Here is an 18,332-nt window from a genome sequence, read left to right as displayed (position 1 = left end):
GAATTTTTTCAATCTTTAAATTCATTTGCTCAAAAAACGATAGAATTTTGGAAAAAAATATTTTGTGTGGTTATTCTCAATGTTATTTGACAACTTTCTCTGCATAGACCTAGTCGTAATATCAAAACCAACCTACCCTAACACATACACAATATATATATATATATATATATATATATATATATATATATATATATATACATAGTAATTTATAAAATATATATGGCGATTAAGCTACACTGAATATTCGGCGTTTCATCCACTCTAGGACTCCTCAGGCTTATGCGTATATTAATTTTATGTGAGTAAATTAAGTAGTTATATATATATATATATATATATATATATATATATATATATATATATATTATTGTCTGCGGAGTTATAACTAAGGCAATAAACTAGCGTCTATATTCACGACTTACGCTTGTGCGAACACTCTACTTACCCGAATCAGTGTTCCTATTTACAAAGCTTCCCCACAGGACAGAGTTATACACCAGGGTCGTTTTTTAACGTGGAAACGGAACAAAAATAAAAATTGTCTCAGTCGTCAAGGATTTCTCCTCCACTGACAGAGAACAAGAAATTGAAGTGCAGCATCTGAAGAAAAGATACTATACTTTGATCTTGTCCCGAAGGCCAAGCTTGCCCGAATCAGTCTTTAATTGTTCTAAATTCCCTTAATTGGCGGAGCTGAGGAAAAGGCTCGGCAAATGGAGCAAAAGATGGCTTCATTGCTATGTTCGAAGCACATGACCGGCAGAAATTGTTTCTCTATACTGATGATTGCGTAAGCACGAAACACTAGTGTATGTGAGTAAAAATTAATATATATATATATACATATATAAAAAATAAATAACAAACGTTTATATTCGTTATTTCATGATGTTAACTATCTTACAATTTATTTCTTTTAATTATGCTTATATATACAATTCTTGACAATGAGAGTTTCGCAGCGTAAAATCATTCATTTAATTATTACATCAATGAATGAATCTATTTTGCCCTTTACTCATCAACAAAATAGCCACTATCTATCCACCAAAAGTAAATATAATGTATTTGGGCATGATTACGAAATCCGAAAATTGGAAGAGAAGTTTCAATAACTTTGTATTTTATTTTTTATTACGGCATCTTTAATTTTCAAGTAAACTCACTAAAATTACAATATTCGTATTAATAAATTGTATAAATGTTTATATATACTACTAGAAATATTCGTTTTAGAGTTTTTAATTTATTTTTTAAAGGTAAGATATATATATATATATATAATATAATATAAAGCTGAATGTGTGTGTATGTGTGTGTGTGTGTGTGTTTGGTCACGAATAGGCTCTTATATGGTTGACTATTTTAAAAAACTGATTATATATAATGATAGAGGATGTATCGAGACACAGGAATGGGTATGTTTGATCCTGCAGAAGGTGGTTCATTAAAATTGTGGGGTCTGCGTTTGCGCCTAGTCCACAAAGTATGGAAATAAAAAATTTTTAAATTAAAAAAAATGTTTACCAATGTTTTTGATATAGATGTACATAATAATACTTTAAAAAGTATGTTGTAACTTAAATAGGGATAGTATAATAAAATTGTGGGGTCTGCGTTCGCGCCTGGCCTCCGTAGAATGGAAATAGTCACAAACTTTAATAAAGACATTTCATATCTATCTGCGTAAGTATACTTTGATAATTATGTTTCAGTTTGAAGAAATATGGTATAATAAAATTAATGTTCGTTCGCGCCTGACCTTCATAGAATGGAAATATGTCACAAAGTTTAACAAGGTTTTTTAATATAGATCCACAGAATATTGTGATAACTGTTTCAGTGTGAACAAGTATGGTAAAGTAAATTATGGGGTTTATCTATTTTATTTTTACTTTCATCATATTTTTGCTTGATACCCCCAAATTGGAAGCTATCTCTTTACAAACCTTCCTTTTCATAACCTATCATACTTTCATAAATCAGAGTCCATTTTGTGTAGGCTGTTTTTGAGCCCAGTCAACGACGGGTACTTTTGCTAGTATATATATATGCATCTATATATATATATATATATATATATATAATATAAAGCTGAATGAAGATGTATACAGTGTTTGTGCGTATGTGTATACTATGTATATGTGTATGTATATATGTATATGTGCGTGTGTATGTGTGTCTGTGGGTATATATGTGCTTATATCTGCACTTATGTTTAGGTTTGACAGATGGATTTACAGTTAATTATTATATAAATAGTTTAATTCAACCACGTTTGGGCACCCCACACCAAGCCCCCCATTTAAATCAAATCTCCCCATTATATAAATAGCTAATTAACCAGAGTATATAAAGCACTCACTCAAATATCGACTTCAACTCAATGAACAGCAAAACAAATTCATCCTTAGATCGCCTCCAAACAGAAATATATACATTTCAAATAAATTTTAAATAAACTTAATTAAACCAGATCACACTACGACAACAAGCGTAATGAATTAACTGTATCTTAGTTAATCGAGTTACCTTTAAATATATACTCAAAATTAAAAGAACCCACCCTTAAACTCACTTAAATAAGTTACCTTCCAAGCATTCCAAAATTTCAGACCATAACACGTCTCTATCTCCACCTCACCCACTAACCCATCCGCACAGCTAAAACAGCACGCCCACCCCATATTACGCACACTCCCATTGAAAATCACAAGAATATCCATTCCCATTTGGACTTAAAATCAAGAGGTCAACCCTTTTAAAGAATACTAAAATACAAATCCTCCCGCCCCGAAAAAAATATCCATTAAGCACCTGTATGCTCGCCCAATTTTAACCCTCCCCCTCTCTCTTTACCCTCTCTACTTTACCCCACTCTCCTCTTTCCCTCATCTAAAAGGCTTACCTTACCCACTATCAGCAAGAAAGCGAACTATCTTTCTACTGGGACTCACACCAGAAGCTAATCATCCAATGCACCGTTTTGAATATCATCTCCCGGATTATTATGCTATTTTGATACCCATACTATTGATTTCGAGATCCATTGCATACATAATTCAATGCACAAATTCTATTACTCACGGGGATAATTACAATGGAATGGCATATCCACCCAATATCGGATACAATTTGTCAACACCGAGAAAGCTTTTGGACTACATACAACCAACACAAACTCAACGCACCCACGAATACGGCTGCCCCGCATACCTGTCGAAAAATCAATAAGGAGCAATACGCTTTTGCTATATAGGAATATTACTTTCTCCCCTGGACCTATTTTCTGCCCACCTGGATTTTTAACCCCGAGGGACATTGTACTCCTTCCGATAATGGACTGCTCAGGTTGTATCAACTTCTCTTTTCGTATAATTTTTCCATATAATTATCCACAACCACTCAAAAAACTATTTTCAATGATTGTGTTGAAAAGCAAAATAAGCGTCCATTCACAGCTGAACATTTTGCTAACCGCGTTTTATTTCCTCTGATGATATGAGGCATTATTGAAAATCCATGGATTAAGGAAATTAGCATAACCCCTTCTATATATTCCTTTTGTCAAACAATAAATTCTTAATTCGAATATATGTGTCTATATGTCGTTTTTTCAGAATTTAAAATTTAACCACCAAACACACACACACACACACACACATATATATATATATATATATATATATATATATATATATATATAGTTTGGTGGTTAAATTTTAAATTCTGAAAAAAACAACATATAGACACATATATTCGAATTAGTCTAGCGGCACTGATGAGTTGTGATACAACGAAACAGGACTGTATGTCGATGACTACAAATATATTTTATAAAGCCCCCCTCTTTGGGTTGAGCACTGTCGTAAATAATCTCACTCGCTACTTAATTTGGCTGAAAAATGCGAAGCTCGCGGTTTGTTTGCAAACAAACGTTTGAGCACTTTACAAGTGGCGGACGGATGTTTATTTAAATAGATATTCGGACAGATTAGTTGCGGGCACCGCTTCCGTGGTCAATGGTAGAACTGCCGACTGTCATCACAACGGTTCTAGGTTCGATCCTCGGCGTGGGATAGGTGCTAGTCTAGTGGCACTGATGAGTTGTGATACAACGAAACAGGACTGTATGTCGATGACTACAAATATATTTTATATATATATATATATATATATATATATATATATATATATATATACTTGAATAATATTAATAATTGTAATATATGTAAAATATGTCTATATATTTATTTAATTTTATACGAAACTAATTACAAAATTTATATATTCTACTTCCGGTAATACACCTTGTTGATTTTGTGTGAATTTTATATCAATATACAATTTAGTTTTATTACTATTTTAATAAAATTTATTATACATAAATTATAATTCGCCATACTCATGTAATTATTGTTAGTTAATCGTAATTTTAACATAAAATTCCCTTTTGTAATATGTCATAATAATGTGTATAAATACAGTTAAAGGTCGATAACAGAACTTTAAAATTTAAATTCGTTGTTTCCCTTTATCAAATCTAGTTTATATTAATCGATTTTATATTATATTTATGAGTTTATATTTGTTTAGTTTTATTGTTATTTTATTATATACTAGCCTGTGTATTCGGCGTTGTCCGGGTGTTTAGAGGTATGTGTTGAGCAAAAAAAAAGTGGTAGTAGACAGACAGGCAGGCTCGGACCCTTACCGCGAAGGAGGAAAACAACGTAAAAAAGTGACGTCTTTGCCGTTGCGTCCATAGCCAAACAGGAAGTGACGAAGGTTTAAATAAGGCTAGTCATCGAAAAGAGCAGATGACTGTCGAAAATAACGACGAAAAAAGTGATCCCTCCCTATAGAAAAGTGCCCAGTTGAGAGTGAAGGAATTAATATTTTTAGCCAATTTTTCGATATTTGTCGGCCGAATGGTTCTGCTTTAAAACGATTCCGATCTTGTGAAAGTCCGTCGCCTTTGTCGAAAGTTTTAGGCATACATACATACATACGTACGTACATACATACGTTTAAACAGACAGATGAAGTTTATTATTATATATTTTTTATTTATTAATCTAATTTTTATTATAAATTGAATCATATTTTTTATTCAAATAAAATATTAACATTGAAAACATGTCTGTATTAATTAATCTATATGATTTTTATTTATTATTAATCTTAGTTTAATTATAATATTCATACGACATACTGCTTTATTTATTGCATCCTCATATTTACTTAAAACATATTCCTTAATTATTTTTTATATGCATGTCATTTTAACCAGGTTTTAGTCGTGAAAACAGGAATTTATTTCTATATAGATAGTTTCGTTTAATTTTTTTCTTTAGAATTCACTATGTGGTATGACTCAAGTAAGCATAGATTACATCTTTTTGATTTACTAGGTTTATATTTTCTAGTTTTATCTACTATTGACCATTTTGAGTCAATTTTTTTTTATTCTTACGTAGTTCCCTTACCCAATCACCTAATGCCGTCGTTTTCCATTTCTTATTTTTAATATATATTCTTGTCCTTGAACCAGACTTGTTTTTGCGTCTCTTTCACTGTTGTCTGATCTAACTGAAACTTTACACGTGCATGGATGTATTCCTTGGTTGGGTATGTGACACGCTGAATTAAATCTGGCTTCAGAGTTACAGCCAGGCGTGAAATAGAACCTATTTAGTACCGCGCATTGATCGGCATTTTGTATTTCAAAAAAAAAAAAAATCACCACAGAAGACCTTTGAAGAAAAGAATCGCATGATAATGATGCCCTATCATATGACCTTGAAAAACGCTGCTATCGCGAGTTCAAACACGACCGGAAATTTTCGGAAACAACTCCGAGACCTGGTCGCCCCTATTTTTCGATTGCTGAAGCATCTGCCATTTTAGAAGATGAAAGCTTATTCACACTTAACATCGAATGCTAGTAAGACTAAGCTGATCGTTTTTAACAATTACGTAAAGCCGCTCCAACCGTGGACATCCATGACAAATAACACTCTACTTAAGAATTCTTCCTCCAACCCCCTAGGCTTAACATTCACATGCAATATTAACTGGAGCAAATACATCGAGGACATTGCAAAGGTTGTTGCAAGAAAGGTAAGTTACCTCTATCATGCTAGAAAACTACTCACATCCGAGAGTATCCTGTACCTCTACACAGCTACCATTTGCCCATGTGTAGATTATTGTTGGCACATCTGGGCTGGTGTATCTACCACTAGTCTTTCCCTCTTGGATAAGGTCCAAAAAAGTCTTCAAGCTAATAGGTTCCACTCTATCAACTAAGCTTCAATCCATGTCCCATCGCCGCAATGTTGTATTTTTGTGTCTGTTTTACAAGTATTTTAATGGGATAAGCTCTGATGAACTGATTGCTTTTATGCCCACCCGATGTACATAGCTCGAACAAACCCGCTTAGCAACAAAATCACACCCCTTCACTGTTGAGATCTCTAAATGCCGAAAAGGTGTATTCAGTTTTTTCCCCCGACCAGTCAGACTTTGAAATTCAATTCTTGCTACCTGCTTTCCTTGACTGTACTGATATGCGGCAGTTTAGATATAACGTAAATCCACATTTTATTATTTTTTTCTAGGCATGGTCCTAAATAGTCTCTTACGTTCAAATGGCGATGGTCCTGGATATGACCTAAAACTATATCCGATGGTGAGGCCCCACCTTGCGGGCCTTGGGGAGTGTGGAGCCACCCTTTAATTGCCATTTCTCCCAGGTCCACTCTGACCCGGAGTGGTAGTACCTATTAGGGTCCCAACTATGGGTTAAATAGAATCTGACGTAAAAAAAGATATATTCCATTAAAAATCGTTCCTTAAAATAACTAGATTCAGCATTAAATAACCTGAAAAAGGTTGATATGCCGTAAAACAAAAACAACCAACCAACCAAGTGGCGATATGCCTTGTAAGGAGTAAATGTGAGTAACAAAAAACTTATTGAACACTTTCGTAACTGCATGTAACTACTTTAAGAAAATATAATTACGATTTTCTTGGTGACTTTAACGTCGTATGTTAGTAAATTATATGATTCTACTGCAATTATTTTCATGTCACCAACAAAAAAAAGAGAGAAATTGTTACAAGAATCAATAAATGCTTAACGTAATTTTCGACATGTTTCTCAACATTTTCGTCAACATGTTCGTCAACATGTTTGTCAACATGTTCGTCAACATTTTCGTCAACATGTTCGTCAACATGTTTGTCAACATGTTCGTCAACATGTTCGTCAACATGTTTGTCTGTTTAATTAAGAGGTGAGTTATTGGCTTCATTAATATCATGCAGCAATATGATAGGCGGTGTGCAATAATCATAAAAGCTTGTTAACATGCGATAAGTCCCATGAATAGTTAATAGACTAGAATTTTCAGAGTTGCAGCATATGACGTCATGAGATGAAGTACATGTTAGAAAAGCGAGATAGATTCACCGCATTTTCGTTTTCCAAATCCATATTCGTACTCGTTAATTAGGAATCTTTAAGCCCATCTCGTTGTATATTGTTTTATTTTTATTTTTATTAAGTCTTTGCCATTATAATAGGTAACCATTTGAATAGGAAAGTGAAATTGAGGTGCGTAAATATACACGGAACAATTTCCGAAGTGTGGTCAGAACAAGACTTCCGATAATAGACCGGCCAGAAATACATTGTAAATGTCTACAATTGAATACCGCCTCATATTATGTAACAAGCTATATCTTTGGTACTGAAACAATACTTTTTCACATGATGTCGAGTTCAAATTCTAATAATTAATCACGAAGAAATACTCCTGAGATATGTTTAAACACATAACAATTTTTCTGCTGTTTTCAAAACAGCAATTACTGTTACACTTTTACTGTATACACTTTTTAAAATAGATTTTTCATAACCTAAAAAAAAGCTATGTAAACCAGACAACTGTTCTTAACTTGAATTTTTACAACATTTTCATCAATGGAAGCGCCGACTACCTTGTCGAACTCGGGGATCTTTGTGTCGAAGTCAGAAATCTGCACGGAATTTCAAACATAGTCCTTTATTTAATCCATTCGAGTAGCATGCTCTCGTTTCTTCTGCCATGACCAGGTATAATAGCTAAGTAAATCGCGATTGTCTTTTTTATTTGTGACTCGCATGGAGGATTGAATATTAAAAACTGATGGAGTTAGAAAATGCTACCTCCGTGGATTAAATAAGGGTTTCTGTTCGAAATTCGACAAGTTACACTTGATAAAACGACTGAAAAAGTGTCGAAATAACACTTACGACGAGAACAGTAGTCCAAATAATCCAAATAATATCAATCCTTATCTAAAAGATGAGAATAAAAAAGAATATAATTCGTCTCTTGTCATAATTCTCTAGATTAATTTTGTTAGGAAAACTTAGGTTTTCGGACCGGGTGACATGGTACGATTCTATCATGATATTTCTTTGTTCTAGAAAAAGGTTATTAACGGATGCGTTGTGCTTGTAAGTTTCAATGTTTGGACTTGCAAGCAAGAGTATCGTCTTTACAATGAAGTTCACACATTGTTTCACATTGATAGATGATTTCAGCAAGCGTTGTGATGCTTGACTTATTTACTATTGTTTGGTGACCCGGTTCTAACATGATCTATAGGGATTACACACACACACACACACACACACACACACACACATATATATATATATATATATATATATATATATATATATATATATATATATCCTCCAAAAGCTGCTCATTTTTGTTCAAGGTGCATATTAGATTTGCTCTCTATATTTACGTCCTTTCAGCAGTATTATTTTGTTTTCATTTCTCTTTTATTTTCCTTTACCATTTGCCTCTTTTTTCTGATCACCCTTTCCTCATCAACTCAGCGTTACGTGATCAGATGGCTGCAATGAACGTGCCATCTTCACACCTCAGTGGCGCTTCCTTTCATCTCACCCACAGACGAGCAAACGCTGCATCACATTTTCATCTTTCGCCTCATAAATTCTCTTTTCTGTCCAGTCTTTACATCTTTTTCATATCAGCATGACTCGTCACTACGTACGTATTCCATTTGTTACATTCGTTTATACTTGTATAACCCTTGTTACATTTATTCCATTTGTTACATTCGTTTATACTTTTATAACCCTTGTTACATTTATCCCATTTGTTACATTCATTTATACTTTTATAACCCTTGTTACATTTATTCCATTTGTTACATTCGTTTATACTTGTATAACCCGTGTTACATTTATCCCATTTGTTACATTCATTTATACTTTTATAACCCTTGTTACATTTATCCCATTTGTTACATTCGTTTATACTTGTATAACCCGTGTTACATTTATTCCATTTGTTACATTCGTTTATACTTGTATAACCCTTGTTACATTTATCCCATTTGTTACATTCATTTATACTTTATAACCCTTGTTACATTTATTCCATTTGTTACATTCGTTTATACTTGTATAATCCTTGTTACATTTATTCCATTTGTTACATTCGTTTATACTTGTATAACCCTTGTTACATTTATTCCATTTGTTACATTCGTTTATACTTGTATAACCCTTGTTACATTTATCCCATTTGTTACATTCATTTATACTTTTATAACCCTTGTTACATTTATTCCATTTGTTACATTCGTTTATACTTGTATAACCCTTGTTACATTTATCCCATTTGTTACATTCATTTATACTTTTATAACACTTGTTACATTTATTCCATTTGTTACATTCATTTATACTTTTATAACCCTTTTTACATTTGTTCCATTTGTTACATTCATTTATACTTTTATAACCCTTGTTACATTTGTTCCATTTGTTACATTCATTTATATTTTACATAATTGCAAACAACAAAATATTTTACATAATTGCAAACAACAAAATATTTTACATAATTGCAAACAACAAAATACTTTACATAATTACAAGCAACAAAATATTTTACATAATTGCAAACCATAAAACATTTTACATAAGTTTACAAGGGTCGTCCAATCGTAAAACTCAAGAAGTTCAGGAGCTAAAAAAACGGGAGAGGTATTATTAAAACCAACGACCTTTTTATTATCCAGTATTTATTATTCTACACAGTCACCACAATTCTCAAAACACTTATTCTAAGAATTTCATGACGCAGTTTTGCTTCTGATGCACGGCCATATCAGGGATTGCGTTCTCAGAATCTCACACCGTAAATACCAACAAAAGTAGGACGAAACTTTCAGGTCAGGAATGCATAAGTTCAGTCATTATGACTATAATTTCCAATCCTTGCTGATCAATTCAGGTGGAATAAAAAATAGGAGGCATTTCTTTTGGAAGGTCCAATTTATTTGATTTTCTCATAAATTTTATTTTTCGTTTTTAACTTTTTACTGTTCTACAAATTCTTCACATTTCAGTGTTTACGGCGACAGTAATCAGCCTTTCTTTACGTTATATTATGCATTTCTCGAGTACTTTCAACGTATTGCCTATGCAGCCTTCAATATTAAACAGTATCCTCTTCCTCTAACTTTCCTTTGACTGCATTCGATTACACTGTGTATGACTAGTAACTACATACCTGTTTGTTCCTTGTTTCTGAGATTTTCCTTTGTCCAGTTTACCTAGACGCAAATTATCTGTCAAAGTATTTATTCCTTCGATTATATACAGAGTAGAATGTTAAAATATTCGCCCTAGAAAAGATAGCATAATGTTGGATTTTAGACCAGACAACAGCCAGGAGTCTTGCTAAAAATAAATGATACTAAGAATTGTTTGGAGAAAAAACTGGTCACTGGAATGTAAAAATAAGAAATAAGTTTTAGCTAAAATGTTTAGAAAATTAGCGTAACTAAATATAAACAAAATATATTATAGTTAAACCTTGAGAAGTTGGCCTACCTGACCATAAGTCACGTGTTAATGAGACATGTTTTTGGATATCTTACGTAACCGGAACTCACAAGTGAAACGTGTCCTTTTGCGGATGATATACTGGGACTGATATGTCAAATATAAGAGTTAAGGAGTCTACGAGTTGTCGGCTAACCGTGCAGACGTGTATTCATACGAGCTCCGAAGCCCTGGAAGTGGAGCTGGACTAAAAATAAGTATGTAGAAACAAAATCGCAGATTCCTGGGGAACACTGAGACAATCTGGAATATTGTTTTTAGTATATCTCACTGGTGACATCTACTCCGTTCGTATGTACTACATTATCATAACACCCAGCAGTTGAAGACAGATTGACTTCTGACGATAAAAATATAAAACTTCTTTCACGTTCCCCTCAGTTATGTAATGCATTAACTTTTTGGTAACCGTGACAATCGAACATATATCTTTTTTGGGGGGTATTTCCGTTTAATGAAAACGTTTTCCTTTTTGTTGCAGACTATCTGCCAGTTGGCCAGTTGTGTACAAATTCCAAAAGCGATAGAAACCTTTTATCATGTCTGAAAGTGACAAAATATTTAACGAGCGAGATCAGAAATGCGCTGCTGTACAAATCATACTCTCTACAAATCCAAATTATGACAAGAGGACTATGGCCAGCACTCTCAAAATGCATGGTTGTATTGCCACAAATAACAGGGACGTGTTCAGAGTGATGAAAACAAAGTTTCCGACCACAGTTATGGTCTTTTGTAGGGTGTCAAGTGAGGGCCGCATCATGCCACCTCACATCTTCGAAGTCAGCTCAAAAGTTAACACCAAAGTGTGCCTAGATCAATTGGTTTCTGTGGTAATCCCCTGGTGCAATCTAAAAAGCTACAAGCTAAAAAGATACCCAGGCTTGGCTTCAGGAGTGCTACGACTTTGTATCCTTCACTCACTGGCTCCTTCCTCCACCGACCTGAACCTGCTGGACTATTATGTTCGATCACACATCGAGAATATCACCAACATGGCCTCCCTCAACACTAAAACAAGCCTGATCGCCACCATCCGCCAAGTATTCGCCGAACTCCCGCCGGCGCTTGTGAAAAGACATTCTCCCAGTTCCGGACCCGTATCGATGCGCTGTTTGAGGCTGAAGGCGGCTACGTTGAATAGACGTCAGCTCTACTACATAATCAAGTTACCTGAATTGATTTTTGTCCATAAAAGTTTTAAAATGAACTGTAGTGTTATTTTTCTTTTCATCGTTCCACCATGTAATTTATTTTGATGATGAAGTATTTGTTTTCCTTTCAACTCTGGATACGCAGATATTTATTGTTATCGTTGTGATCCAATCAGAGTTCGGAAGAAAACAACAACTTCGTATTTAGCGGAAACAAAACATCCAACAGAAAACAAAATACAACTAAAAAATGTGGTTATACGTTTGTCCGACTGCCAAGTGCACGTTGTCGAGACGCATATTCTTCGTGTCTTTATATTAAATGGAAGAGTTCATTGTTATCTGTTAGGTGGTCTCCACAATAGCAGCTATGTTCTCCTAGTGGTTTCATCACTCCCCGGTTGGACTGGGGGAGGGGATATATTTAGTTCCTCGTTCAATCCCTGGCAACGTCAGGTTTTCCTACTTTTATATACGTATTTATATTTGTTTACATCATGTTCATTCATTCTTTCTCCTATCGAACTATCGGTTTAGTTTTGCATGAATAAACAGCTCAGTCGGAAGGCGAACATTTTGGGCAGGGATCAAATCAATTGACAAGATTCGATTCACTGAACTGACGTCTCTGATGTTCGGTCTTCGTTTTGTGTTTATTTTTCCTTTTTGAAAACAGCTTCTTTATTTCTTTATTTCTGAAGTATCACGTGACTATGCTGGTTCGATTTTTCACTTCGATTGATAAATCATTCATTTTTCTGGCTTTTTACAAAAATGTTCTCGTTTTTATTTTTATTGTTTTTAAATTTAATTCCAACTTAATATGTAACTGATGCTAAAACTTACCTCGTTTGGTATTAAAAACGAATAATAATAATAATAATAATAATAATAATAATAATAATAATAATAATAATAATAATAATAATAATAATAATAATAATAATAATAAAAACAACAACAATAATAATAGTAACAATAATAACAACAATAACAACAAAAATAATAATAATAATAATAATAACAACAATAATGATAACAATAACAACAGCAGTAATAACAATAATAACAACAATAACAACAACAATAATAATAAAACAATACCAACAACAATAATAATAATAACAACAATAACAACAACAATAATAATAAAAACAATACCAACAACAATAATTATAATAATAACAACAACAATAATAATAATAATAATAATAACAACAATAATAACAACAACAACAACGATTATAATAATAATAATAATAATAATAATAATAATAATAATAGGTCGTCATTTCGTGTCGACCACCACATGACCACCATTAAATTCTGTTGTAGATATTGACGGTGTGAAAATCAAAGAAAGCAATCCCTGTAAGAGACGTCCGGCAAAGCATTTCTGGAGCATAAAATATCGCTTGCTTTAATGTTACCACTCCTATTTTCATAACTTTTCAACATTTTTGTTTTTGAGTTAAAAATAAGCTTTACTTTTGAAACGACCTTCGTAATAATACTATTTCTGAAATAATAATTTTGTTAGGCTAAATATTATTAAGAATTTATTTATAAAAAAAATCTGATTATCAGTTAAATATTCCGTAAATATTACGTTGAGAAGAAGGTTCTTGCAGAATTTTTAATTTTGATTTCAAATAATTTATTTTCAAATAAGTTTTCGTCATAATAGCTTTACTTTATATATCATTTTAAGGAGCGTTTTCTGCTCTGTCTGATCGTTTAAATTACAATCGTTTTAAAACAATTATATCTTCTGTTAAAGCCATTGAATACAAGATAAAAAAAGCAAATTCGCACAATTTTCTAATTTCAATTCAACTTTAGCTGAAACAACTCGAAATATCAACGAAGAGTTTCGCCCAGGAACCACTACTGAATGTAGAGCACAATGGTGGTTTTAAGAATTTCGTGGCGGCAACGAGAATCATAAAGATGATGAGCGCAATTGTTGGCCATCAGATGTTGACAACGATCGATTAAGAGCCTTAGTCGAAGCCAATCCACAACAACTGTTCGACAACTTGCTTTTGAATTAGACTAACGTATACGACGATTTCCAACAACTTAAGAGAGGTTAGAAAGACAAAAAGCTTGATAAATGAGTGCCTCACAAATTAAATGACAAACAAAAGAAAATCCGTTATGAAGTGTCATCTTTCCATATTTTACGTATCAGGAACGACCCGTTTTTCGACCAGCGATGAAAAGTGGGTTCTTTGCGACAACCCACGATTCTCAGCTCAGTGGTTAGACGCCGACGAAGCTCTCGACACTTCCCAAAGCCAGAGTTCTACTAAAAGAAGGTCATTCTGACTGTTTAGGGGTTTTCGACCCGTCTCATCCATTACAATTTTTGGAATGCAGGCGAAATCATTACAGCGGAGTAGTACTGTCAACAAATGGATGAAATACATCAGGAACTTCGAAAACATAAAGCATTAGTTAACAGAAAAGGTTCAATTCTACTATATAACAATGCTCGACTGCACGTTGCTAAACCGACCCTTTAGAAGTTGAACGAATTGGGCTACGAAACTCTGTCTCCTCCGGCATACTCTTCAGACTTCTCACCTACAGACTACAATTTGTCAAGCATCTCGACAAATTCTGCGAGAGAAATACTTCAAAAACTTAGGCAATATCACAAACATCTTCAGAGACTTTATCCCCACCAGAACGCAAGATTTTTACGTTACTAATATAAATACATTTGTTTTGTGTTGGCGAAACTGTATTGATTCTTATGTTGCCTATTTAGATCAATAAATTGTGGTTTGAGTCGATATATGTTCATATGAATTTGAAATTAAAAAAAACTGCAATAACTTTCTTACTTAAATTGTAATGACAACTTTTATTTTTTTCTATTTTCAGAAACATTTCATTTTGAGAACCTTTCAGGAGTTCACCCTGTGTTTTAGTCTATAATATGTCAACACAGTGATCATAAAATACTTATTTGGAAAACGTAAGTATTTTAATTTTTTGTTCTGATTTCATTGTCATACATTTCACAGATTGATTCACTAGTTATCAAAGCTGAAGTGTAGCAAAGTGACGGGGTTATTTCGCATGATATCCGCTTTAGCTACAAAGAGACAAACGATCAATGGATGAAAAAAGGTAAAACGAGATTGGGCAAATGTTGAATTACAAAGCTCGAGGTAGAGACGAAAATGACGTCTTGAAACCTGCCTTCCTCGTGTGTCATGGATTGAAGCGGAGTGACTGTGTCGTTTGTAATATTTGATTTTATACTTTTGTTGATTAATTATTTTCCTTATTAAATATGATTCCGATAATGTCTTATGAGTACTGAGCATATTTTCATTTATGTAGGTCATTTTAAAATGTTACACTCATGCACACAAACACGCACACATACAAACACAAATATATATATATATATATATATATATAATGAAAAAATATAGAGATAGATAATTTTATTCGATTTAGGTCTACAAATTACCCTAAGACGCAGCAATAAATTTCCGGTTTCAGTCTTGAAAGTTATAGTCAGGCTAAAATAGACTTCTCGTTTTATTCGAGTCGCGTTATCATGTCTTTTAAAGCGAAAACAGTAAATTCATTATAGTTACACTTAATAAATTTGTTTAGATAAATTGAACAATACATTGTTCTTTTCTAATTGAGCACTATCAATAACCTCGTTGAAATTCAATGGTTTTTACTTTTGAGTGTTTTAATCTGGAATATATATATATATATATATATATATATATATATATAAACTGCGCCAATTGCTTTATTGCAGATTAGTAAAATACCAATATTTCACTAAATATACGTCACAAAAAAATGAAAATTGTATCATCAAATAACTGTTTCAAGGTTAATTATTTCCAAAAATGTTATTCAAATTCATGCGATATTCATGAAGTTATAAGATTTTATTCATTATCAAGTAATTTATACTGTCCATCGCTTTATTGCAGGTCTTTTAAAATGCCAAAAAGAGGCGATTAACGGTTATTGAAAAGGAAAGGATTGTTGCTGAACTCACAGAAGGATTGTTCATAAAAGATTTAGCTATGGGGCTGGAAAGGAATCCAAGAACTTTGGCTTCATTCGTGAACAACCCCAACACCAAATCCAGAAAGGATAAGGGCACCAGGAGAAACGTTTCAGGTCGTGATATTCGGAAAATTGGTAGGGAAGTCTACCGAAACCCAAACAGCACCAGTGCTTCCATTTTTGCAAGAGCTGGAATAGCTCCAAGATCAAGACAGGCCCGATATAATGTGTTGAATGAGATGGCAAGGAACATCACAACTATTCCAAGGCCTCCATTGAGCCAACAATATAGGGAAAAACGAAATTCTTGGGCACAGAATTACATGAAAATGGATTTCCAACGTCTCCTATTTACACATGAGACCCTTGCTACTCTTGATGGTTCGCATGGATGGGCCAAAGTTTGGAACTCGAACGGAACTCCAACCTCTTACAGAGGTCATCGCCAACAAGAGGTGGAGGCATCATCTTTTGGGTGGGAATCATTGGGGATAAGTTACTTTGACCATTACGAGTTCCAGATGGTGTAAAACTTACTAGCAATGCTTACACAGCCTTTTTGGATAAACATTTGTCACCATAACTAGATGACCTACCATTGTCACGTCGCTTTCAGATGATTTTTATGCACGACAATGCACCATTCTATTCTGCTAGGGCGACTTCAACATTCCTTGAATCTATGGGCTTCTTTGGAGAAACCCTCATTAGATGGCCACCGTGTTCTCCGGATCTCGATCCCATTAAATATCTCTGATCAATATTGGAAAGAGATGTTTATGAGGGAGGAGAGCAATTTACTTCAAAGGATGCCCTGTGGAGGAAAATAATTGATATCGCCAGAACCAAAACTCCTTTTCAGATCGAACATTTGACTTATTCGGTGTACAAAACTTTATTTAAAGTTATTTTTTAAAAATGGTGGATATTGTGATAAATAATTTATTACTTTGAGGCTTAGCGCCGAGAATGTGCTTTTGTTTATCATTCTTTAACAGAAAATTATAATAAAAAGTAAAGTTTTTTATGATTAGATATTGTATTTTTGCCCTAATACCACATTGTAAAATACCTGCAATAAAGCGATGAACAGTGGAAATTACTTGATAAAAATAAAATGTCATAACTTTGTGAGTATCGCATGAATTTGAATGAAATTTTGGAAAATAACTAACCTTGAAACAGTCATTTAATTATACAATTTTTATTTTTTGTGACATATATTTGGCGAAATATTAATATATTACTAATTTGCAATAAAGCGATTGGCGCAGTTTATATATATATATATATATATATATATATATATATATATATATATATATTGTAGGTATTTAATTATTATAGTAAAAAATAATTATATATATATATATATATATATATATATATATATATATATAAAGTGTGCGATGAAAGTCCCCGATCTGTTAAAATGTTAATTTAACAATTAATAAAAGATGAAAGCAAACAAAAATCATCACACAATATCGTAGTAACCCATTTAACATTTCTACTGAATTATTTTCAACATGGCCGCCCTTGGCTGTAATTATTCGTTCAAGTCTTCCCCTGAAGCTCTTTACTGCTGCATGGAGGGTTTCTTGGGGAACTTTGGTCCATTCTGATTTAAGGGACTTCTTCTGAGCTTCCATATTATCATAAGCTGAAGGGCAGGTCTTCTTCTCTAAAATGGACGAGACTCAAAAGTCTAGAGAGTTTAAGTCTGGTGATGAAGATGGCCACACTTTCTTCCTCCAAAAAGTAGAAAAGTGACTCTCACACCAATCCTGCATTTTTTTGCAGTATGAGATGGCGCACTGTCCGGTTGAAATGTGAATGGCCTATCCTTGAAATGCTTCCTCATTTCGACATTTGCAGGAGTCAAAATATCATCGATGTACGAGTTTGCGTAAAATGTTTGCGCTTACTTTAGCAAAAGTGAGAGGCGATCTCCAACTCTCAGAGATGGCAGCCCAAACCATTGCTGAGGAAGGTTTTTGGCGACGGAAAACAGATTTCACGGAATAGGGAATGCTATCCGTGCTCTTTGCCAAAATTCTGTCGTTCTGAGAGTTGATTTTGGCCTCGACAGTGAATATTTTCTCATAAGAAAAGATGATTTCACCAGCGTCCGTGTTATTCTTTATTCAATTCAAGAGAATCTTGGCTCA

The 18,332-nt window shown here is 33.4% G+C and overlaps 1 protein-coding gene across 4 annotated transcripts in view; it reads left to right on the top strand.

The window, feature by feature from the left end:
• Positions 1–18,332, top strand: part of LOC145270368 (D(1B) dopamine receptor-like) — a 1,085,834-nt gene that overhangs the window by 696,956 nt on the left and 370,546 nt on the right. For 3 of the 4 annotated variants that reach the window (XM_080126039.1, XM_080126025.1, XM_080126021.1), the window contains one exon: positions 14,998–15,091. In XM_080126039.1, coding sequence (XP_079982165.1) covers positions 14,998–15,013 — 16 coding nt within the window. In that variant the 3' untranslated portion in view covers positions 15,014–15,091. Of the gene's footprint in view, positions 1–14,997; positions 15,092–16,082; positions 16,221–18,332 lie in introns of those variants that run through there. The other variant, XM_080126031.1, reaches the window with a different exon arrangement.

Source organism: Euprymna scolopes, chromosome 4, assembly GCF_053919585.1.
Source record: "Euprymna scolopes isolate OS-2025 chromosome 4, ASM5391958v1, whole genome shotgun sequence".
NCBI classification, from domain to species: domain Eukaryota; kingdom Metazoa; phylum Mollusca; class Cephalopoda; order Sepiida; family Sepiolidae; genus Euprymna; species Euprymna scolopes.
Note: the sequence above shows the minus strand (reverse complement) of the source record. Positions and strands in the feature narration are given on the sequence as shown.